Consider the following 24,399-nt stretch of genomic DNA (forward strand, 5'->3'; position numbering starts at 1 on the left):
GGAGAGTCTGCTTATAAACACAAGTGATAGTACAGCAGCTGCTGCTGAAGACCAGAAATCCAGTGAGAGAAAAAAGACGGTTGAGAAATGCAACCCTCTATTTCATCTCTCTCTGCTTTCATTGATCCGAAAAGTGCATCTCAGAAAGTAAACCCTATTTTTACGGCCCAGATGTACTATTGCATGAGACAGTACTACTATACCTAGAACACAATTAAAACACAGTGTAAACAAGCAAAACCGTGTATTAAAAGTCAACATTTGGGGGCGAGTTTGCAGAGTTGCCCTGTGACCAAGCGATCGTAAGGCTCCCATGTGATAGATGCACCTGCACTGATTGGTATAAAGGGCTCTTGATCTAGGAGAGGCATTCATGGGAACACTTTACACGTGCATGTTCTGAGGTACGTATTTACTACTATCAACATTTTACAAATATTTTGATGAGTTTGTGCCATGGTGCTGGGACCAAGTTATCAGTAGTGAGGGAACGTAAAGGAGTTTGGTGTGAGGATACGGTTCTGTTCAGCAGTGCGCCACAGGGTTACATTCATTCATTGTTTCTGTTTCTGTTCCTGTTTTTTTTTTTTTTTTTTTTTTTTGTAAAAACCTTTATTCTGTAAGATCAGTGACACAGCTATTCAGCCGACAACCCGGAGGTACGGCAGCTTTAAAAAACACAACACATGCTAGCGTCAACATTCCAATGACAGGAGAATCGAAGGTTCTGTTTTAAATAAACACAAACCCAAACCTAAACACAAGCAAGGCGATAAGTACCGTAAGCACCAGAAGGGGTTCTCATCAGGGGGAGCGTGCCCCATTTCGTCTAACAGGCACAGGTCTGTAGTGAGGGAAGGGAGGGGAAGTCAGAGACTCAAGAAGACATACACATATCAGCAAGAAGTTCAAAGCCGGAAAGAAAGCTAAGGGGAAAGCTGCTCCTCGGGCGGATCCGGGTCCGGGGGCAGGCATATGCCCCCTCTGTACTGGTTCCAGCGCCCCCATACAGAGTGCAATTTCCGAGGGCGCCCTCGAGCACAATACACTGTCTTCTCCCTAAACATGCTCCAATCCATGTTTTCCATCCATGCTGTCAATGTAGGAGGCCCATTAGAGCCCCACAGACGAGCAATGTCGCGCTTGGCAATCATGTTACCCAGGGTCACCCACTGAGTCTGTGCCGCGTCGTGATCAGTAGGACCCCAAACATTCAGAAGACAACACCGCGCCTCAGGCTGCATGACGATGCCCGTCACCTCCCCCATCACTTCGTGGATGCGCCTCCAAAACTCCATAATCGCACCGCATTCCCAAATAATATGTAGGAAGGTGCCCACCATACCACAGCCTCTTTTACTTAAGCCCTCCTCAGAAAAACCCATATGGACCAGCCTGGCCCCGTCACGTAGACCCTATGGAGTATTTTAAGCTGCACCAACCGCAGGCGCGCGGGGATCGCGACCTCTTTGGGAGAGGAAACTGCGTACTGCCAGTCCTCGTCATCTAGTTCAAGGCCATCCCTGGTCCATTGAGCACATAACCCTAGAAGAAGATCTGCCCGGACATTAATAAGTTTCTTATAAATGAGCGAGATCGTACTCTCTGGCATATGGCCATCCAGGATCCGGTCCTCTAACGGAGAGGACTCAGGCACCTTTTCCCCTTCTACAAGAACTGACCGCAAGGCGTGGAACACTTGAGCGTATCGGAAGAACTCCGTGCTCCCCAGCTCATATTCCTTCTGCAGCTCCTCGAATGATTTTATCCTACCCTTAACCAAGAGGTCTCCAACCCTGGATATGCAGATCAGGTCCCATTTCTCAAACCCTTTTGTATGACAAAGCTTACCCAGAATATCGGAGTCAAACAGAGGGGTGGCGAGGGTAAGCTTACCCTTCCAGCCCAGTGAATCCGTCGCAACCTTCCATACATGCACAGCCACCCTGGTGGGCCCCGTTAGGGTTAAGTCTAACGACTTCGAATACAGCGCTCTGGAGTAGTTACCCACACGTAGCAACCATCGGTCCATGGCGAAACCAGGGCTCAGCGCCGGACCATATACACCATGGTTAATCGCACTCAACCGGAAGTGCAATACCCCCGTCGTACCACGGAAGCGTCAACTTAGCAATCGCTATACGTGGACGCCCTTCCCACAATAGCGCGCGCTGGTGGCTTTCAACCTCACGGAAGTAACTGGCCGGGACCCAGTCAAGAGTATTCTGCAGGGCATAGAGGAAACTGGGAAGAGACATCATCTTGAACAGAGCGGCACGGCCAAGGAGGGAAAGCGGCAACCGCCGCCAGCCCGCCACGTCCCGCCGCAGACGCGCCAAGGGAGGGAGCAAGTTCTTCTCGTATCGCAAAATGGGATCGATGGAAATATAGATCCCCAAATACAAAAAGCCCTGCTGGGCTATCTGGAGCGGGCAGTTGCGCGGGACAGGCGGGACATCACCACACAGGACATACAAGTATGACTTCCCCCAATTAATGACAAGACCAGAGTTTCTACCAAAAGAAGTCAAGACGTCACAAACCACTATCAGAGATTTCTTAGGCGAGGCGAAGTATAGCAGAATGTCGTCGGCGTAAAGTGAAATACGGTCTTCATGGTCAGGCGACCAGCGAATCCCACGTATGTCCGGGTGCCATCGTATCCAAGCCGCCAGCGGCTCAAGAGCAAGAGCGAACAATAACGGCGACAGGGGATAACCCTGCCGGGTGCCTCTCCCGAGCTCGAACGGTGCCGACGCCCGCCAGTTCACCACGATGCTGGCGAGAGGTCCCTCATAGAGCAACCTCACCCAGCCCACAAATCCAGGCCCAAAGCCGAACTTGACTAGCACAGCCCACAGGTACGCCCACTCCACCGTATCAAAGGCCATCGTGGCATCGAGGGACGCCACAACAGCCGGCTCCCGCATCGTGCCCGTCCTGGCAATCACACCATGAAGGCGTCTAAGATTCAGTGCAGTGTTACGGTGCGGGATAAAGCCCTACTGATCCGGGTGGATCAAGTCGCCAAGCACCCGGACCAGGCGGTTAGCAAGGAGCTTAGCAAGGATTTTCGGCTCGGCATTGAGAAGTGATATCGGCCGATAGGAGCCACACTTGTCACGGGGCCTACCGTCTTTATGTATTACCACAATCGTCGCCAGCCGTTGGTCGAGCGGAAGAAACCCATTCACCCGCGCCTCCACGAACATGGCACGCAGATGAGGAGCCAGCTTATCCAGATGAAGCTTATACAGCTCAACCGGCAAACCATTTGGGCCCGAAGCCTTACCGGAGCGCAACGCGCGGATAGCACCCGCCACTTGGTCGACAGTTATATCTCCATCGAGGTCATCCCTATCAATGGCAGAAAGGCAGGGCAGAGCGATATCCCGCAACAGGTCACACGAATCCTCAGTCGGCCTATCCGAGACCGAGGTGTATACCGTACGAAAATGGTCCGAGAAACACTGAACTATACCGTCAGGGTCAGTAACAACCTCTCCCCCATCCGTAGACAACTCCGGCACCACTCGATTGACACGCTCTTTTTTGTCCAGCCACGCCAGCAATTTCCCGACCTTATCGCCGACATCATACAGTCGACCCTGCTGCTCCCTATGAAGGGTCTTAGCAGCGTTCGTCACCAGATCCCTATATTCCAGTTGCTTCAAGCTCAAATTATGCAGTGTGGCCGGTGTAACATCCTCTTCCAAGGCCACTTCCAAAGCCGCTATCTCGTCCTCTACTTGCGTCACCTCGGCATCTCTCCGCCGCTTGGCGGCCACTACCAGGGAAAAGGCCTCCCCCCTCAATACAGTCTTAAAAGCTTCCCACAAGGACACCGCAGATTCAACTGAACCCTGATTCTCTTGAAAATAGCGGTCAACTGACTTCAGCAATGCACTGTGCAGCTTGGGGTCACAAAAATACCAGGGGTTAATGGGAGCCACCCTGCCCCCCGCCACCCGGCCAATATTCAAGCGGGCCCACACCGGTGAATGATCAGAAATGCCCCGTGCCAGGTGCCTAGCCTCAGATACCAAAGAGGCGTGCGCAGCCAGAGTGAGCAAGTAGTCAATCCGGGAGAGGCTCCCGTGGGCCCCGGAATGGAAGGTATATTGTCTCTGAGTGGGGTGCCGTAGCCTCCAACAGTCTACCAGACCAAAAGTGTCTATAAAATCGGGAAGCCATTTCTGAGCACCCCCGGTGTCCCTGGGCGGACACCTATCAAGCATTCCAGAACCAACCGCATTGAAGTCTCCTCTCACCACCAGCATCCCTTCGGGGAGTTCCAACAAGGCCTTGCCCAGATCAGCAAACGTGGAGGCCTGCAGGGCAGGAGGGACATAAACAGAAACCAATACCAACGTTCTGCCCTCCCATCTCCCCGCCACAGCCACAAAGCGCCCCCTGTCATCAGCAATGGTGGAATCAACCTCGAATGGTAGGGAAGCTCTAACAAGTATGCCCGCACCCCTGGAGCCCGAGGAGAACCCCGAGCGAGCAATGAATTTATAGCCCTTTCTATTGAGTGCATAACACGTATTCCCTATAAGATGGGTCTCCTGCAGGAGGACCACATCTGGCGAGGTCCGTTTCAAGAATTGCAGGACTATCCCCCGTTTAATATGATCCCCTAAGCCATTAACATTCCAGCTGATTATGCTTAAGCCCCTATCCCCCATCCCCGAACACAAAGAGACCTCCACCCCCCCCGGAGAACCACGATCGGACAATGCTGACAACAATTGCTACGCCTTGCAAGAAAAGAAAACACACCCCCCAACAACAACCCCAACATCCCAAATCCCCCCCTGCGTCAGCTTACAAAGCCCCCCCAACTTGCAGTGTGCCTGTCGCCCTATCAAAAACAAATCTACAAAAAGTACCCCAAGGGAGGAAAGAGCTCCTATCTCCCCCCCGCCGCCCTCCCATTACTGCAGGAAGGTGCGAGTCACTGTCCGGGGCCGAGTCAATACGTGCCAACACCGGAGGTATCACTTCTGTCCATCACGATCGCCTTCCGCTCCGTCCACGCTGTCCCGGCTGGGCTTTTGCTGAGGGAGCGCATCCAACCAGTCCCCTGCCATGTCCGGTGATTCGAAGAAGAAAGTCCGGTCCTCATACACCACACGTAGCCTGGCAGGGAAAAGCATGGCATACTTCAGGTCCATATCCCTGAGCCGCCGCTTCACCCCCAGGAAACTCTGCCTCTGTTTCTGCACCATCTGGGTGAAGTCAGGATAAAAACTCACAGAGGCGTTCTGAAAAGGGACCGGGCCTATCACCCTCGATGCTTGCAGGATAGCGTCTCGATCCCGAAAATGAAAGATCCGGGCTACAATCGGTCGCGGGGGGGCTCCCACCTTAGGCCGTCCTCCAGGCACTCGGTGAGCCCGCTCCACCGCAAAGAACTTGCTGAGGCCCTTAGGCGCAAGATGATTCACCACCAAATCCTCGACGAGTAAATCCACGGAGAGATCCTCTGAGGTTTCCGGGACCCCAATAAGGCGCACATTATTGCGCCGGGCCCGACCTTCGAAGTCCTCGAGCCGGCGGGCGGAGACGTCACTCGCGGTTCGTAACTTACGGACCTCAGCCTGAAGTTCCGAGACATCGTCCGCGAGACCAGTAGTCTTGAGGTCCAGGGACTTGACCCGCTCATTGGTTTTGCCCAGGTCCGCGCGAATCAAGTTGACATCAATCAGAATCATGTCCACCTTGTGCGCCAGAGTCTCGAACTGTCGCCCAATCGAAGATTGCATCCCATCTATCGCCCCTTTGATATCCTGCAGCGATAGCTCCGAGGCAGGGGATGAATCGGCCTTCTGTGCTTCCAGCGACTGTCCCGATCCACCAGGCGACCCCGTCTGCTGGGCATAACGATCCATATTGTTGGATTGGGTATAGCCTACCCGCCGGGTAGTCTTAGACTTTGACCTGTCCGCCTCCGATTTGGTCGACATCCCGAACAGCAGGACTATCAATTGCCAAAGGACGTCCCTCACGCAGCTAGAGGAAACAGGGTCAAATAGGACTACAACAGTCAGTCAGGACCGAGTGGAAGTCCTCCAGACAGAGGAGGATATGCGTGAAGCGCTCCCAAGCCAGAGCAAACAAAGGGCGAGAAAGCGAAAGTGAAAGTGCAGCGGCATCCGTCCGTCAGTTCACACCTCCCAGGGCCGCTGTTGTTCAATTAGTGGCTGGGCATCCTGCCAACGCAAGCCCCTGGCATCCTTCGGAGGTAGGCCGCAGTCTTCTGCCATGCACAACTTCGGTCCCCGGTGGGCGATCTTCGCCCGGACAGCGTCAGTCGCCCCAGCTGTGACTCATCTGCAGGATTCCGTGCATGAAAATCAGGATTTAGGACAGGATAAGTGCAGGAGGGCGCGAGGGTAGCGGGAGCTCAGGGCTCACGCGGCCATCTTGGTCAAGCGCTAGGCTCCTCCCCCTTTATTTTATTTTTAAGTGTTTTCTCTACAGCTGTAAATGGTGCAAACTCTACCAGCCTCCAAAGATCTGTCAACCCCACTCGATACACCCTATCTTTTCAGAACACAAAGGATTACACGAAACCAACCACGGTACTTATCAAATACCGTGGCCGATGGAATGGGCAGTTTATTAAGTTCTCGCAGAAATATTGCAGCAAAGCTTTGATTCATGTTAAACCTAATCCAACCAAGCAGGTCCCAGATTGCAAACCCAAATCAATATGTTTCTGGCAGAAACAAAGCCTTATACGAGAGAGTGTCTGCCACACAAAGGAGAGCGCGCAATGTTTTATTAATGCGAAGATGATCAGATACAGAAGAGAATTTGGCGAGCTGTCAAGTGAAGAGTGCAGAATGAGCCAGAATCCATGAAACCGTGCAGAATTATTACAATCTTATTATAGGCAGCAGCAGAGGAAGCCTCGAGCCTCATAAAGGAAGAGGGTGCACTTTGCTCTAAACCTACCCCCCACTTCCTAAATCCCCTCTCTCCTCCCTCAAAAATGAAAGTAAAAAAATAAGTTCACAGCACCAAAATTGCAGGGGGTTACAACCCAAGTTTAGATTCTGTCTCAAGCGCAGCCCTGTGGCAAAAACAGAAAAAAAAAATTGCTCAACCTTAGAAGCATGTCACATGATAAATCGCGCAATAAACAGACCACACTGATGTCTTGAGCGTAAAAGGCCATTTATTAGGACCAGGCTCCACAACATAATCAAAAACCAAATAAAAACAAGTAACCAATACCAAAACCGCCAACATCAACTCTTCATCCATTCACTCTCTTCACCCACTCCGAACTCACCTCTCATTCCACTCCATAACCCGTTCCGTTCTTCATCCATTTCCACAGATCTCTCCTAGCATCCTCCCCGGTATCATCTGGCATTACACTCATGCCTCAAGCTCCCCCATCATTCACTCTCCACCCCCCCGAGGGATGGGTGCACCCGCTATTGACTCCCCCACCCTTCCCAAGTACCGCTAACCCTGCAGCCTGTCCGAAACTGGCACGCTTCGCCAACCCTACTCCCGAACCCTAGTAACTGCAGGGTGGGTGGGTGGACTTTTCTAACTACACCCTCCCAATGATGCCGAGAATGCAGGAAGAGGAAGTCGCCTTCCTCCCCTGCATTCTTATACCCACCCCTTAAAAGCCCACCCCTTGACCCCACCTGGTCCTTCCCTGCGCGAAAGACCTCGGGGGGGAAAACTAGTCTGCGACTGTGCTTCCCCCGGGGCCCACCATCACGCAATAAACAGACCCCGCTGATGTCTTGAGCGTAAAAGGCCATTTATTGGCACCAGGCTGCACAACATAATCAATAACCAAATAACAACAAATAACCAATACCAAAACCCCCAACATCAACTCTACATCCATTCACTCTCTTCACCCACTCCGAACTCGCCTCTTATTTCACTCCATAACCCGTTCCGTTCTTCATCCATTTCCACAGATCTCTCCTAGCATCCTCCCCGGTATTATCTGGCATTACACTCATGCCTCCAGCTCCCCCCATCATTCACTCTCCCCCCCCCCCCCCGAGGGATGGGTGCACCCGCTATTGACTCCCCCACCCCTTCCAAGTACCGCTAACCAGGGAATCCCCTTTTAGGGTGGTTACCTGCCCCACCACCCTGGGGTACAACTGTCCATCTTTCGCCCCCACTCAAGCATTCCTATGACACCAAATCGCCTCATTCCACAGTTTGCTGACCACATCCCTCATCTCCATCATATAATATGCGTTCCCCAGCCTCGAAAGATGCACACCGTCATCCCTAAACAATAGTGGTTCCTCCATTCGCAGTCCAGCATGAGCAATCACTTGAATGTCCTTTTCCCCACAAAAAACCCGCATCGCTCTGTTTAGTTTCCGTCGAGCTTTTTCAACAGCCCCATGTTTTATTGCCCCCCTCCACACTCTTCGAGGAACAAATTCTGTCCAGGCAATGCATGTCCCAGCCAACCTGTGTTTCAATACCTCCAAGTCTCTTTGCATCAGCTGTAAGAGCGCCAAACCCGACACCCCAATCAAATCGTTCTCTCCCAAGTGGATTATCAACAGATCAGGGCATCCTTTCTGAGGGACCATCTTCGCGGGCCAGGGCAATAGTGCCCCCCATCGCATCCCCCCTTTACCCACCAATGCACCTCATGATGCTGTCCTTTGAGTCCCAGGTTATGGCCGTACACCTGTTGCTCCGCATACTTGGAGGCCCAATGCACGAACAAATGCCCCATGATCCAAGTGACCATCTTGGCCCCCGGTCCACCCACACAACCTACAGGAGAAAAAGCCATTAGTAACACATCCTGTATGCTCCGCCCTCATACCCCCCCACCCCCCCGGCAGGCACCGCGCCAGGCCAAGCCCCCTTATTTTTGGACATAACGCTCACAGCACCTAGACTTCCACCTCCCAATCTGCCGAATCCTATCCCAGGACCAACCCAGTCGTGCTGTTGCTGCCCCAATACGGAAAGAATGCGTCCCAAAACCCGCCGGATCCAGACCCAACCGCCTCAAAGCCATGCGTAGAACGGCCATTAACTGTGTCGCCGTCACCTTTGCCCCAGACGCAGGACAAAAAATCTCACCAGTCGCTGCCCGTGTATTCAGTAAAATGTTCTGCCATTCAGCCACCGGGGGCACACCCCCACAACCGCTCTCACACAACAAGACCCACTTTCCTCTTCCCAACTGATCAGTTTTAGACTATCCCAGCCAAATCCCCAGAGAACCCGCATTCAACCTTTCTCCTCGTACCTTCTGCCACACACCTTCTTTGTCCCCAACAACTCAGAGACTCTAAAGGCCCCCAAAAACATCCATACCATGCACAAACGAAAAACCAGAAACTCAAAACCACCATAACACAGCAGCAACGCCTCAGCCAATCGTACCAATAAGTCAAAAGTAATCGCCTCCTTCAACCCCCCTCCCCTCTTCTCCCTGCCCCAACCTCTGAGTACCCTATCTATAATCACATCTTCTGTAGGGTCAAAACCAAAAAACAAACAGTAAAAAGACACTCCCAACAACTTTCTCGCAATCGTCGCAGAAGACAGCCCCTTGTCAATGCAATATAATACAAACTGCAATACTCCTTGTTCCACAGCTGAGCGATCTCCAAATGCAGAATCCCCGTGCCATCCCATAAAGATACCAAACTCTGCCCATGCCAGTCTGTAGGTCCGTCTTGTGGTATCGGCTATAGATTTCTCCACCAGGCCTCTCACTCCCCCAAGGCCCAGATGCCGTCCGGCAGCTCGGTCTTGAACTGATCCGCTCCTGGTGCCAATCGCCAGAACCGCTGCCACTGCAAATGAGACAAAGCATCCGCAATGTCGTTATTCGCTCCAGGGACATGCTTGGCTCGCAGCACCACATTCAATCTCAGACATTTCAGCATGAAACTCCGCAACAAGCGCAGCACTCTCAGATCCCTTGCCCTCTGTCGGTTGACCAACTCTACCACGGTCATGTTGTCCACATGGAAAAGCACGGACTTGTTCCGAAACTCGGACCCTCACACCTCCAATGCCACCAACAAGGGAATAAATTCCAGAAACGCAATGCTCCTCCCCTGCTTTACCCAATGAGCTGGCCATTACTCAGCGCACCACCTGCCATCCCAGAAGATCCCAAAACCCGCTGCTCCAGCTGCATCAGAATAAATTTGTACTTGCCAAACCATCCTGTCATCCTCAAAATCCAGGGACACCCCATTGAAATCAGTCAAGAACGTCAGCCATGTCCTCCCCCATGGAAATCTGGACCATGTGGTGTGGTAAAACTGCCCCCGACATGACCATGCCGAACCGTCTGCAGAACGTCCGTCCATCCCTCACCACCCGGCATGCGAAGTTCAGGAACCCCAGCAGTTGTTGCACTGCCCTCAACACGATCCTCTTTTCCCCGATTGCCCACAAGAGGCACGCCTGTATTTCCGACACATTCGCGGCAGGGAGTCGAGCTATCCAATGAATGGAGTCCAGCTCAATTCCCAGGAATGTCAGGCTGCAGCTAGGCCCTGTGACATCTCCTGGAATTGCGACTGTGCCCTGCTACAATCCCCAGAATGGGCCCTCCCCAGAAAAGGAAGTCGTCCAGATAGTGAGTAACGTCCCGATGACCACTGATCTGTGTAAAAGCCCACTGCAAGAATGTGCTAAACATCTCGAACAGCGCACAGGAAATGGCACACCCCATGGGCAGAACCTTGTCCACGTAGATGGCCCCCCCCAAACTGCATCCCTAGTAGAGAGAAATCCGTGGGGTGTATTGGCATCAGGCGGAAAGTGTACTTCACATCACACTTCGCCAATTCCGCCCCCGGCCCACACACCCTCACTAGGCGGATCGCATCATCCACCAATGCATAGAGCACCCTCGAGTCTGCCTCTGTGATGAAGTCATTCACAGACGGCCCGTCCGGCCACGAGAGGTGATAGATCATGCGAAACTCACCCCTTTCTTTCTTAGGCACCACTCCCAATGGGGAGATGATCAAATCGTCAACTGGCCAGTCGACAAATGGGCCTGCTATCCTCCCTTCATCCACTTTTTCTGCAACTTGGCCGCCACCACTCCCAGCAATTTCTTGGCTGATTTCAGATTGTCCGCCCATCTCTGCACCCGAGGTCCCTGATAGCCCACCCGAAAACCCTCTGTGAAACCCCACCGAATCCGCAAAGCCGCCTCCCTGTCCGGGTAACACGAGAGCCACGGGGCCATCGCCTCCACCTTAACTGGTGTAGGTGCCCTTCTGTCCAGACTGTCCCCTTCCTTTCGTATTTCGCCACTGCTCTGACGGCGTGACCAAGGTGAAGCATTGGGTATGGGCATGCCGCCCTCCACACTTGGAGCACTCATGCTTGAACTTGCGCGTGTACCGGGAGCAGTAGCCCCTGTTGTAACTCCAACATGCACCGGTGTTGTTGCTACCTGGCTTAGCGGGCGGACCTGCGGTTCCTGTACCGGTGGTAGACCCTCCTGCCCTGTTATGGGCAGGACGCAGCAGAAAAGACCGATAAGTGACTGGCAGGCCACTGGCCTTGTGAGTAGACGCCGATGAGTGCGTGGACGCCATCCACTGCATCCATATCTCCTGATCCACCTCTCCCCAAGGCTTGTCCGGGTTCACGCTAAGTCTGGCTCGAAACTCTTCATCATAACTCAGCCAGGCAAAACCCCCAAAATGCATCTGGGCTTTCCTAATGATGTCCATATACTTCAGGAGTGCTATGGCCCTGTACAAGTGCTTCTCGCAGTAAAAACTATCAGAAATAAGAACGCTGATGTCAAATTTTCCATGTTTACCGGGACCCTAGGCCGTCTAGTCCGCTCCCATTCTTCCTCCTTAGACCCTTCCTTCGCTTGCACCTCCCTGTGCAATAATTTAAAAACGTCTACATACATCTGCTTCCAAATCCTGCTCTTTGTCTTTTCAGACAAATGTGACCCCAGAAGCATAGCCAAACCCATGTAAGGTAACTTTTTCTGATGTTTGTCCTCACTCTTGTCCCCCTTGTCCTCCTTCCCTTCTGCCTTGTCTGTCTGCACCCCCGCCGTGGCCATCGTCTTCATCCCCCCCAGTGTGTCACCCACTTTGGATCTGTCCTTTGGTAGCACTTCAACATCCCTCACCCACACCCACTGACCTGCAGGCCTTCTTCCTGCCCCCTTTTGGCCCACCATCCCAAGCTGCCCACCATGCCTCCTCATCTGACAATGACACGTGCGCCTCTCCGGACCGCCCTTTGGTGTTGGTGGCCTTGGTGGTCTCAGCCTTCGCCTTGCCCTTCGACGACGTGGGGTCCTGCAAAACACCAACTCCACTGTTGCTCCTCAACCCCCATCCTGTCATTGTCATCCCTCACCTCCCCGTCTTCCAGCTCGTCACTCTCCTCATCATAATCCAGCTCCACTTCAGGTTCCACATCCACAGGCGCCCACAACACCTCTCTCACCGCTCTCTTCACACCCTTACTCTTTTTGGCACTCAGAACACCCCCACTTGCCACACACAATGCCGTTGCCCGCTTTCGTGCCGGAGGGATGGCCGCAGTGGACCCCCCTGCTGCTTCAAGCCAGCGTCCTGAGGCCGTCTTGCGCCCCGCGGTGACACCCAGCACTCTACCGACCTCTGCCGACTTTGATCCCCCACTACCCCCCAGGTTGCTCCAACCTGGGCGGGCCCCGGCACCATCTGGCATCAAAACCGTCCTGGCCGTCCCTGTCTCAGCCTGCGACCCCTTAGTTCTGCCACCCCACCCCCACTTGTCCCGGCCTACCCTAACCCTCTCTTCCTGCTCAGCCCACCTTTCTTCTTCCGAAGTGGCCGTGGGGGGCCCCTCAGCCTCGTCCTCCCAGACCGCCCCTCCCCGTGCTGCATTTAACTCTGCCCTACGCGCCTCCGTCTGCTGCACCAGGAGACGCTGCTCCCTAATCCTATCCTCCCAAGCCAATGACTCCCACCGAGGAAGGAGGGGGGGCAGTACTCCCGGGCACCCACACTTTGCAGCTGCAACCAAGGTCTCCTCTCCATATAAGGACCAGACGTCCCCCCACCCTCTGCCCAGTTCCCCCACCCCTGAGGTCACCACAACTCCCTTCACAGGCACTGGGGTGCCAACTCTTGACCCCTTGGAGAGGTCAATGGGAGCGTCCTCCCATTGCCCCATGTCACCCCCCACCCCCAAGGCTCCCCCCGAAAGCAGGTGCCGGTACCACGAGCCCCTGGGCCCCTCCCACCTCCACCTCCCTCTCAGCATGCTCCTGTGCACACATAACCGCTGCTGTGCCTGGCTGGGTGCCCACTGTTTCCCCCCGCCCCAACTCCACAAATGCCTGTTGGCCACTCCAGACTGGTAATGCCCTAGAGGGCCCCGCCGCTCCCCGAGGACCTCCCGCCTCCTGAATGCTGTAATCGAGCTGCAGAGACAGGCTCTTACGCCGGCCTCCGCACCCGGGCTCCCTTTTGGCCGCGCCCCGCCCCCTCCCCGACGCGCCTCTCCCATGTGGCAGCGGCCCATCTAAACAGGCAACTACCGCTGCCGCAACACCAGCAGAAGCCGCCCGCGGGGCACGCAACATCCCCACCCACGCCTGACTCAAAATGCCGGGCCGGAGGAGATCCTCCCGGCCGGTGCGGCCCAAAAGCCTCAGGGCCTCTCTCACCTCCTCTGCCGAAACCGCTGCCATGACCGAACCTCCGCAACTCCGCTCCCCTGACACCTGAAACCACCGGCCAGTGGCTCCGTGCTCTCTACCCGGTGAGACACGCTCGAAAATCTGCAAGGCCCTTGCATAACAATTAACTTGCCCCTTTTCTAACTACACCCTCCCAATGATGCCGAGAATGCAGGAAGAGGAAGACGCCTTCCTCCCCTGCATTCTTATACCCACCCCCTAAAACTCCACCCCTTGGCCCCACCTGGTCCTCCCCTGCGCGAAAGACCCCGGGGGAAGACTAGTCTGCGACTGTGCTTCCCCCGGGGCCCACCATTGGGCAGCAAACAAATAGGGGCTCGTGCTGTGAAAGTCAAACCCAGGTGAGCACAGACGCACGGCCACGGCAGCCCAGAGAGAAGCAAACTCAGATCAGGGCACGCAGGAAACAATAAGAACACTGCTGCCCTCATTTATGTTTCACTTAGAGCTTTTTCAATTAGTTATGAGCGGTCGCCCTTGAAGCCAATGAGCCGGCACGAGCTGGAAACACTGCTCTGCCTCGTGCGCAGCAGGCCCTCGGCTGCAAACGTGAAATAGACATTTACAAACAAATTGTCTCCCAGGCAGTAGCAGCATGTGTGGTCAATGTGAGCAACTCTCCCTGCAGCCTCCAGGGCTTCCAGAGCTGTGGCTGCCCCTAGCAACAAGAGCAGGGAACACGTGCATAAAAATAACACAAGCATTTGCAATGCAATAGGTTTTGCATTGCTCAAAGTTTGAGCTATTGGCATTGCTAATAATAATGCAACGCCAATAGCTCAAATTTTCAGTAATGGAAGAGCTATTGCACGGGTAATCAATTGTGGCCCTCGTGCTTTAGCTGTAAACATCTTAAACTAAAGTGCGGGTGCCGCGATTGCTTCAAAAGTAAAGAAATAGAAAAAAAATGTTAAAAAATGTTTTTACTATTTCTTCACCTTTGAAGCAATCGTGGCACCCACACTTCAGCTTAAGATGTTTACAGCTAAAGCGTGGGTGCCGCGATTGTAACAAAAGTAAACAAAAAGAAAAACATGGCATTGGCACGCTTATTTCTCTATTTATTTACTTTTATTACAGTGGTGGCACCTGCGCTTTAGCGTTAAACATCTTGAGCTAAAGCTAAATACATTTTTCTCTATTTCTTTAGTTTTAAAGCAATTGCAACACCCGCGCTTTAGCTTCAGATGTTTAAAGCAAAAGAGTGGGTGCCGACATTATAACCAAAATAAATAAAGAGGGGAAAAAAAGGCATGCAGCCGCTTTGGCAATGCAACTAATAAAAGATAAATAAAAAATAAGCGTTGCGCAAGAGCGTGTCGCAGGCAGGACCGTTCGCGATCGCGAGTGGGGAAAAAACTCTGCTACACATCGCGAAGCAGAGTTTTCTGCACTCTGCGAGCTCAGCGGAGTGTGGAGTGCAGAAAACTCCACGAACGGAGCGAAGTTCACCTTCCAGGCCTAATGGTATATAGAACAATGGTCCTGTCGAATAAGATTTGTACGAAATCAAAAAAGTCTATAATTGCCACAAGTGCTCATGAAGTAGACTTAAACATGGAAATAAATCCAAAAACATGTAGACCCAAACAAAGAAATTCTTGAATATATGCCATATATTTCTAGTAATTAAATGACAATGGATCATTAAGTAATTATTAAGGGACGGCTGGATATGCTTGTCTCGTATAAGGATCCCCTATAAGGATAGCTCCCAAATTCAATGCATGGATTACATTTTAAATTCAGCGCATCACTGATGGAATTCAGTCCTAATCGCTAGTTCTGCTTTCGCATAGTGGGAATCTAAATCGAGACAAGCATATCCAGCCGTCCCTGTTTGCACCCTAGTGCATTTGAGGGGTACATTGTAGTATCTGAAAGAAGTTCTAATAAGCCTTTTTCTGACTCCAGGTTGTTCCATAGCCAGTTCTGATGAAGACCCCATTAGATGTAATGAAGATACTTCTTAAGAGGGTCGAAACTTCAACGATTCTAGAAGTTGCCTGCATTGTAACTTCTCCTTGTTGGGCATCTAGAGACATATGATTATTAGCCCATTGAAGAGAGACTACAAATTGGGACCCATCAGGCAGGCTTGAAAAGAATCTGAAGCTTGCCATTTTATGTCTGATTTTACATATATGTATAGTCACTTTTTGATGCACTGCACAAGCATTTTTCTCACCTAGCACCTATGGAGCACCTTATGGTTGTACCTAATGATTCATTGGCATCAAATTACTAGAAATAAATGGCAAATATCCAAGAATTGCTTTGGTTGGGTCTGCATGTTTTCTGATTTATTTCCATGTTTACTTCATGGGTATTTGTGCAAATGGAGACTTTTTTGATGTGGTGGTAAAGACAACACAATTTAGAATCTAAATGTGAGCGCTCTGATGAATAAGTTCATTTTTACAAACTGAGTCAATGATGAAAGCTGTCCATAATGACATGCGCATGAGTGGCTGAGGTCAGCCCAGCTGTTGTGTTTGCTCCCCGTGTCCTGGCGGTGTCTCACCCGGTCACATGCTCTGCGGTGAGGAGATCTTACACCAACACTTCTCTGGTGAAACATAGCCAATTTGGCCAGAGGCTCTAATCACTCACTGTGCTAGTGCTGCAGTGACAATGAAACACAATTCCACTCCATGGTGCCTATTCAGTCTCAAAAGACGCGGAGGAAGAGTTGACCCTCCCTTGAGTCGAACCTCAGCTCTGAAGATAAAACCGAGATCTTCTCTACATCAACATTACTGGCAGGACATCCCAAATATGATACAACAGAGGAAGCTAATATACAGTAATCAGTGTGCACAGAATATAATTACTAAGGCCTCGACCATGAGTAGCACTGTACTAGAGGAGCGGGAACTCTGCACCCGTCAGTACCAGTATTGTGTGGTAACAGCCCATCAGCACACCAGAGTTAAACCCCAGTGAGGGGTGAGTAACTGTTCATATCCAGTTGCACCGGCAGGTGGTGACTGCGAGCGAACAGGCCAGGGCAGGGTGCTGTGTGGGGAGAGCAGGAGATGGGTGGGGAGAATGTCGCGTGTCGTGGGGGCATTCTTAGGGTGGGGAGGGCTATATTCTAATGGGCCTTTAACCCAAACACATCCACAGGACGCTCAGTTGGGTCCAGAGTGAAGGCGGTGGAGAGGGAACGAAGGGTCGGCTGGGGGCTGCACGTTATTGTTCATTGCAGTGGGGAGGGAGGGTCGAGTGCCCAAGGCACAGAAGGTGTGACTGGATTAAAATAACATTTAATAAGACATGAATAAATGAGAACCGTGAAGATAACCAGAGAGGAGGTACACCCAGTCCGGCACATCCTGGTGACGGAAGGAGGTGCGCTGGCTGCAGGGCGGAGTCAGGAAAGGAAGCAGGACTGTTATTGATCGTGGAGAAAACAAAATTGACAGTGGTGAAATGGGAAGTCTGTGAAGAGCTTGGACGAGTAAAGCGCTGAGCAGCGAGCCGCAGTGGAAAGGAGACAGTTAAGAAAGCCAGAACTGTGTGCGAGGGAATATCGCGGAGCTGTTGGTGCCCTCCCCTCCTCACCTGTAGCCTTACTGCTGTTCGCCTGGGCTCCTCTCGCCGCCACATCATCTCGCGGCCCCACAGCGGGGGGACTACCGCTCCCAGGTGCCCAAGCGGCTCGTGACGCCAACCACGCGCCCGGAGGCGCTTAAAAGTCTGTTGCTCCCTCGGTGGAGCGGGAAAGCCAGAACTGTGTGCGAGGGAATATCGCGGAGCTGTTGGTGCCCTCCCCTCCTCACCTGTAGCCTTACTGCTGTTCGCCTGGGCTCCTCTCGCCGCCACATCATCTCGCGGCCCCACAGCGGGGGAACTACCGCTCCCAGGTGCCCAAGCGGCTCGTGACGCCAACCACGCGCCCGGAGGCGCTTAAAAGTCTGTTGCTCTCTCCGCGTCGCGGGACGAGCGCGGGCGGGCGCCGGGCTAAGCCCGGGCAAAGGGCGGGCCCTCTGTGGCCCTCAGAGGACCGAGTGAGGCCGGGCCGGGCCCTGTTATTTGCTCCGTAGACTCTACAACCAGGATACACAGTAAGACTTTGTTTCCCCAGTTAGTTATGTCCTGGCCGAGGCTGTAACTCATATTGTGACTGTCAGTTTGACTAAACCTGATTTGTATTGTACTTGTTGACAATGTCTAAAGCGAGGCCTGGTAAACAAGTCCCAAATACTGAAGCAAGGACAATGGACAATTATCTCGTCAAGGTTGTCAGTAAGATCAACAAAGATAGGAGACTATCACTAACAAGGGTTAGCCCAGATTCTTCACCTACAAGGGCATGTACTCAGTCTATCTCATTGTCTAATTGTTGTTCGATAATGGATATTAATGCTGAAACAAATAATGAGATAGTAGAGGCCCGACAGGAGATTGTCCCTGACCTTATATTAAGTCCAGGTGTGACATCCCCTCGAAGGCTTACACCACCTCAGTCTCCATTACGGAGAAGGGTACGCGCATGTAGGAAGGCACCCGTTAGAAGAGTAGTGACCCGGAAGACTAAAAAGGCAGGCACATCCCCTACTAGTAGAGAAGATGCCCCTGAGCCAATAAATAATGTCGAGGGTAACATTCTGCACCCTTCCCAGATTATTCTCTTGACAACCATATTTGAGTCTAAACTACAGGCATTGATTACTCCACTGGTAGAAAAATTAGATTTTGTGGCCCAAAAAGTCACTAGTTTGGAAGGTGCTTTAAACTCCTACATTACACAGTCTCAAAATGGGTCAATATCGCAACCTCGTCTATCGGGGGTGATGGGATCCAGTATAGGGGGCCCAGGGGGTCCGGAGGCACATCAATTGGATGGCCTAAAGGTACATGGCAATGACACCGGGGCGATTGCTAAGGCGCCTTTAGTCACTAACTCACTGACTACCCAACCAATGTTTATGCCATCAATGGGTATTGCAAATGCACAGGCAACAGTACAAACACAATATGCCCAAAATAACAAGCAGAATAATGCAGGTGGGACTGAACCAGGTGGGAGAAATAGACCGAGGAGGATTGAATGTGTAAATCTCCCACCGGATTGTGTGCCATATACGCTTGTACTAACTAATGTTCCGGAGATTGATAGTTGTCTGTCTGACTCAAGGCAAGAAACATATGTTGCCCTAAAAAACAAAACGTTGGCCTGGTTGAACAAGAATTGTGGTTTTCCGTGTGCCCTTGCAGAAGATATATTATTCACCCGTCGAGTTAGCTGGATTGGCAACGGTAGGAAGAATATAAGGGGGGACTGTATCATCATAAACTTCAAATATCCCCAACACGTGGCAACAGTCCTCCTTAGGGCTGCCGTTTTGCCAACTGTGGAAAATTCGGTGCGTGTTAGACCTCTGGGTTTCTTTTAGAATCATTTGGACAATATCCAACACTATTTGCCTGTACAGCATAGGTATCCTGGTCATGGGAGGGGGCCAGTTGGTTCTGTTGCAAATATGAATAGATCTTCCTATCAAATCAGTGGGGACCTACAGGCTCAGCAGTTACCAAACAGTCAGCTGGGTAACACCTTATTTCTCCATAATCGTTTTTCTGTTTTATCATCTTTGGAGGAAAATGACTGACTGTCTGAAACACCAGTGAAGACGGCACAGCCAATAGAATCATCCCTTAAAATTGCCACATGGAATGTCGCCGGCATAAAAAACAAAAGTGGGATTGATGAATGGTTAACATCATTAAAATCTTTTGACATCATTGCCCTCCAAGAGACTTGGGACAATACGAACAGTTTCGCCTTGGATGGCTGTTCCCATTTTTTTATTCCAGCAACTTGCAGTGTGGCAGGGAGGTCTAAGGGGGGTCTGTTGAGCTTATTCAAACTGGATCTGAAAGGGACCTTATCACAGTGTATGTCGGGCTCTGAAAATTGCTTGGTTGTTGAATTATTAACCCTAGATAAGGCCAGGATTTTATTTGTAAATTTTTATAACACACGCTAAGGAGTGTACTAGCCAAAATTTGGAAGTTTTGGACAACTTCTTGTCGGTCTATAGTGCTAATGTAAATTCTTTCGAACTAATATAATTAGGAGACTTTAATATACATCCGTGTACCCTCCCCTGTATTAGTCAAGAGGATGAAGGCCCCCCTTTTTCCTCACCTGTCCATCTGGAACATACCAGGTCTGGGGAGCTTTTGGAAATCTTTTTGGCTAGATGGAACCTATATGAATCAGGGTGTGGGAAGGGAATATATAGAGCCCCTACTTTTAAGGCAAAGGATACGGCTACTATAATTGATTATATTTTTGTGTCTTCCTTTTTGTTGCATAATGTGTTAAATTATTATACAGAGGTTTCAGTTTTTAGTGATCACAATCCCGTTGTACTTGCAGTAATGCAAACAGATTTAATCTCACTAAATAGAGCAAAAAACAGACGGGGTGTAAATCTTAAGGCAAAAGACCAGAATCGTCGGCTGAAATGGACTAAAATTGTGCCGGACATTTTCTTACGAGATGTGTTGTCCAAAGTAGAAGAAGAAGTAACAATATGTTTAGAGAGTAGCACACAACCGACAGATATCTTAATGGCTTTTGAAAACATCTGTAAGGAATTGAACCAGGGTCTTCAGAATAAATCGACTCAGAAGCCCGTGATGGGAAAAAGATGGTTTGACAAGGAATGCACGAAAGCACATGGAGTCTTATTAAAAGCACTTAAAGCGACCCCTATGTTTCGTGCTGATATAATCAGTGCAAGGTCTGTGTATAAAAAAACGATCTTAGAAAGAAAGAGGGTCTTGAAAGAAAATGCGCTGGCCCAACTCCTTGAACCAGAAACTTTAAAAAATAGTAGTTTATTCTGGAAAATAATAAACCAGCCATTTTTCTCTGAAGACTCCAATAGCCCCTTGGAGGCAAATATCCCAGATGAAGACTGGATCAAATATTTTAGTCAGATATATTCAGCAACAATGAGTGTTGCTGCAAATGATGGGATTCCGGAAACTGACGTAGGGGCCCCCTCTACTGTTGACACTGCTGTCTCCTTTGATGTAGAAGACGTTGAAAGGGCGATAGATTTAACTCTAAAAAATAAAGCCCCAGGACCTGACGGGGTGCCTGGGGATGTCTATAAAAGTGAGCCGAAATTTTGGGCAAAAATTTTATGTAATGTTTTTAATGCTCTTCCTAATGCAAGAATCCCAGATTCCTGGAAAAAATCTATCATTATTCCTGTCTTTAAAAAGGGTAACAGGCAAGATCCCTCTTGTTACAGACCTATTTCTCTGATTGATACCTCAGTGAAAATATTGGGACGAGTTATCTTAACAAAATTGAATGAGTGGCTTACAGAGAAAGGGGTACTGTCAAATGCCCAGTATGGTTTTAGACCAAAAAGAAGTACAATAGACCAAGGGCTCAATTTGCACTTACTAGTTGAAAAATATACAAGGGCTAAAGAGGGTTCTATGTACCTGGCGTTCATGGACCTCTCGTCAGCATTTGACCTGGTAAATCGCTCTAAACTATGGGAAATTTTGCTAGACATTGGACTAGATAGGGCCCTTGTCAATCTATTAGTAGACCTACATACCGATTTAACAACCTCGATTAGAGTAACTTCAGAAGGGCGCTGCACGAGTCACTTTAAATCGGATAGGGGCGTGCGGCAGGGGTGCATTTTGGCACCGCTACTATTTACCATTTATATAAACGCCCTGGACCCTATTCTCAAAGATGCAACCCTAGACATTCCACGCGTAGGAGATCTTGGTATTCCAGTTCTCTTATATGCCGATGATGCCGTCCTGCTCTCACGCACTGGGGTGGGTCTACAAAGATTATTGGATGCATTTGAGAATTTTATGGGATCATTGGACTTAAAGATTAATGCTAAAAAGTCCCAAATCATGATAATGGGCAAGAATAAAAAGAGTAAGATCTCAAAGACATTTGTTTGTGGGAAGCAAGAGCTGTGTAAGGTAGCTACTTTTCCTTACCTGGGGATCACATTTGATGAAAGAGGCACTTGGGGCCCCCAGATAAAAACTAGAAATATTGCCCTAGCTAGATCATCTTCAGCCCTTCAGGGATTTGGTAAAAAACTAGGAGCTAGGCCAATAGCATTGCTACTTAAAATTTATAAGGCAAAATGTCTTGCTGTTGCCACATATGGAAGTGCTATATGGGGCAATTGCAATTCTGACAGTATACAGATTACTGAAAATAATTTTTGAGATCAATACTCTCCGTACCGCAGTCTTCCCCCACATATATTGTCCATACAGAACTTGGAATGGGTTACATCACAGACCTGATTAGAGTAGCTCCGGTCGTGGCCTGGTTAAAAATATGGCTGAATCAAGAAATTCCCCTCAACCACATCATTTTAAAAGACTGTTTGCAGTTGGATAGAGCCATAAATATACCGTGGCTAGCTTACATTAAAAATTGTTTTGTTAAGTTAGGGAGATTGGAACTCTTTTCCGCCCCGGAACAGATCACTGCGAAAGATATTGGTCTTATTAAGAGGATGATGGGCGAGTTATTAAGCTCAGAAAGGGAAAGAGTTGAATTGGAGAAACCTTCGGTTCGGAGTAGCATTATTTTGAGTACTCATATAGGTACCGAACCTTATCTAACCATAGTAAACTTAACTTTTCACCGGTTCCTTTTAACTCGTTTCAGGTTTATTATGATTCACCTAATACTTGGACATTTTCCAACCTGGTGTATCCCAGAAAATGCCAGTCCGTGTACATGTGATAATTTTTCGATTCAGGATACTACACATTTCTTGATGTTCTGTGACTATTACACTGCCCCAAGAAAGAAATATTTGCTTCCTATTTTAAGGGAGGCAGGGTTTATTCAAGTCAAGCCTGCTATCCTTTTTTTACAGCTTTTACAAACCCCCAGGATTATGTATCATGTAGCTAGTTTCCTGGTGGGGGCTGTTAGGATTAAGAAAAGCAAGTTACCCAATAATTAGACAAATATCAACTTATAATGGTGATTTTACTAACACTGTCAGCAGGATCTCGTTTCTTGGGGGATTCTTGTATATAAACGTAATTTTTAGATGGATGTAAACAGATGGTTTTATCTGACTGACCTCTTTTTTAACATTTTAATGATTGAGTTGTTTTAATGAAATAATGTCTCTTTATGAATTTGTATTGTATTGTTCCTATGTCTTTTTATGATATTTATTTATCGAAATAAAAGTACTTTGACTGACTGACTGACACTGGTCTAATGGAATCCAGTAGCATGGGCGGGGCTACAGGGACTGTTGCCCCGGGCAAAAAAAGTTTTATGGGCGTAACATTTTAAAATAAAAGTGGAAGGATACTGGCCTTCCCCTGACGCGCACAATCCACGCTAGGCCGCTGAGCGGAACAGAGAATTGACCAGAGTGCAAACTAGGAGGCATGCAGAGATCACGGGGACAGGTAGAGTATGTACGGGAGATGAAAGAAATGGCGGTGACAAAGGTGGTGGTCGCTGTTATGTGAGGGTTGACTTGAATCCGATGGATTGGAAAGAGTTAGAGCAGTGGAAGCGGGAAAACGGAGAGAGGCAAATGCCATGAAAGAAACAAAATGCTGTGACCGAGCAAGTGACAAAAGTAGAGCTGATGGGCACCTGGCATGTGTGCTATGGGAGTGATGTAGATGGAATACGGAGTCATCAAACAGTATCTATACTATAACAAGTTCCAAAGCAACCTACGCTGATTGGCTGATGTGCATACGTCCTGTATGTATCTGTGGATGTGTGGTTTCATCGCTGTGAGCTTCATTTCTGTGCCTGGAAGCCAGAGCATACCAAGAAACGGACTTGTTCATGATCCTGGTGTGTGACGTCACTTCCGAGGCCAGGCCTCAGCCCAGGGAGACTCTCATGTGCCTCTTCTGTGTGTTTTAGGAATCTGAAGATGGGCTGATCGTTTTGAGCGGATGTGGCTCTTCGGGACGGCTGGCGCTGCTGCTGGCGGTAAGTCTGATCGATGGTGTGATATTGGGCACCCTGACCATGCTACATTCTGCTCTAACTAGGCTGAACAAAGTTCTCCAGATCTTATAAAAGATTTGACACTGTAGATTGTTTGCATGTTAATAATAATAATAATACAGCATTTTGTAGAGCGCGAACAGCTACCTCACAAGGAGGTGTCCCGGCGCTGAAGACCGCTGGGGAACCCGTCCTGGCTTTCCCTGTGAGATGGTCCCTTTCTGGGTATCTCCAAGGTGAAACCAGGCATCCCCGGCGTCTGTGGGGGGCCGTTGTAGAGATGAGGCAAGCTTAATGCCCAGAGTTGCCGAGTGTGTTCCTGGTTAGAGTAGGTACCGAAGCGAGAATTATCGAGTCCGTTTTGACCCTGGTCCACGACCCTGCCGCGTTGGGAATTGAACCCTGGTCCCTGGCCGAATCTCTGCTTACGGGTCTGCCGCCTCTAACCAGAGAGCCACACCTCTCCACATGTTGCACGAAGCGATGGTTTTATGTCTGATCCATAAACCATTTGACGGATATTTGGGTAGGCCCCAAACAACCCTCCTCTCGCCTGATCCATTTGCAGATTTTTGGTTTGGTCTCTAGCTAGGTTAATGCTTTATAACTTTCAGTGGCTATATAATTCTGTAGCCTGATTAACCGAACACTCATCACAATG

At 50.1% G+C, this 24,399-nt stretch overlaps 1 protein-coding gene across 1 annotated transcript in view; it reads left to right on the plus strand.

The window, feature by feature from the left end:
* Positions 1-24,399, plus strand: part of GCKR (glucokinase regulator) — a 194,815-nt gene that overhangs the window by 88,341 nt on the left and 82,075 nt on the right. The window contains exon 4 of the mRNA XM_085613316.1: positions 23,652-23,720. Within this exon, the coding sequence (XP_085469442.1) occupies positions 23,652-23,720 (69 nt within the window). The remainder of the gene's footprint in view (positions 1-23,651; positions 23,721-24,399) is intronic.

Source organism: Triturus cristatus, chromosome 6 (assembly GCF_964204655.1).
Source record: "Triturus cristatus chromosome 6, aTriCri1.1, whole genome shotgun sequence".
Taxonomy (NCBI): Eukaryota; Metazoa; Chordata; class Amphibia; order Caudata; family Salamandridae; genus Triturus; species Triturus cristatus.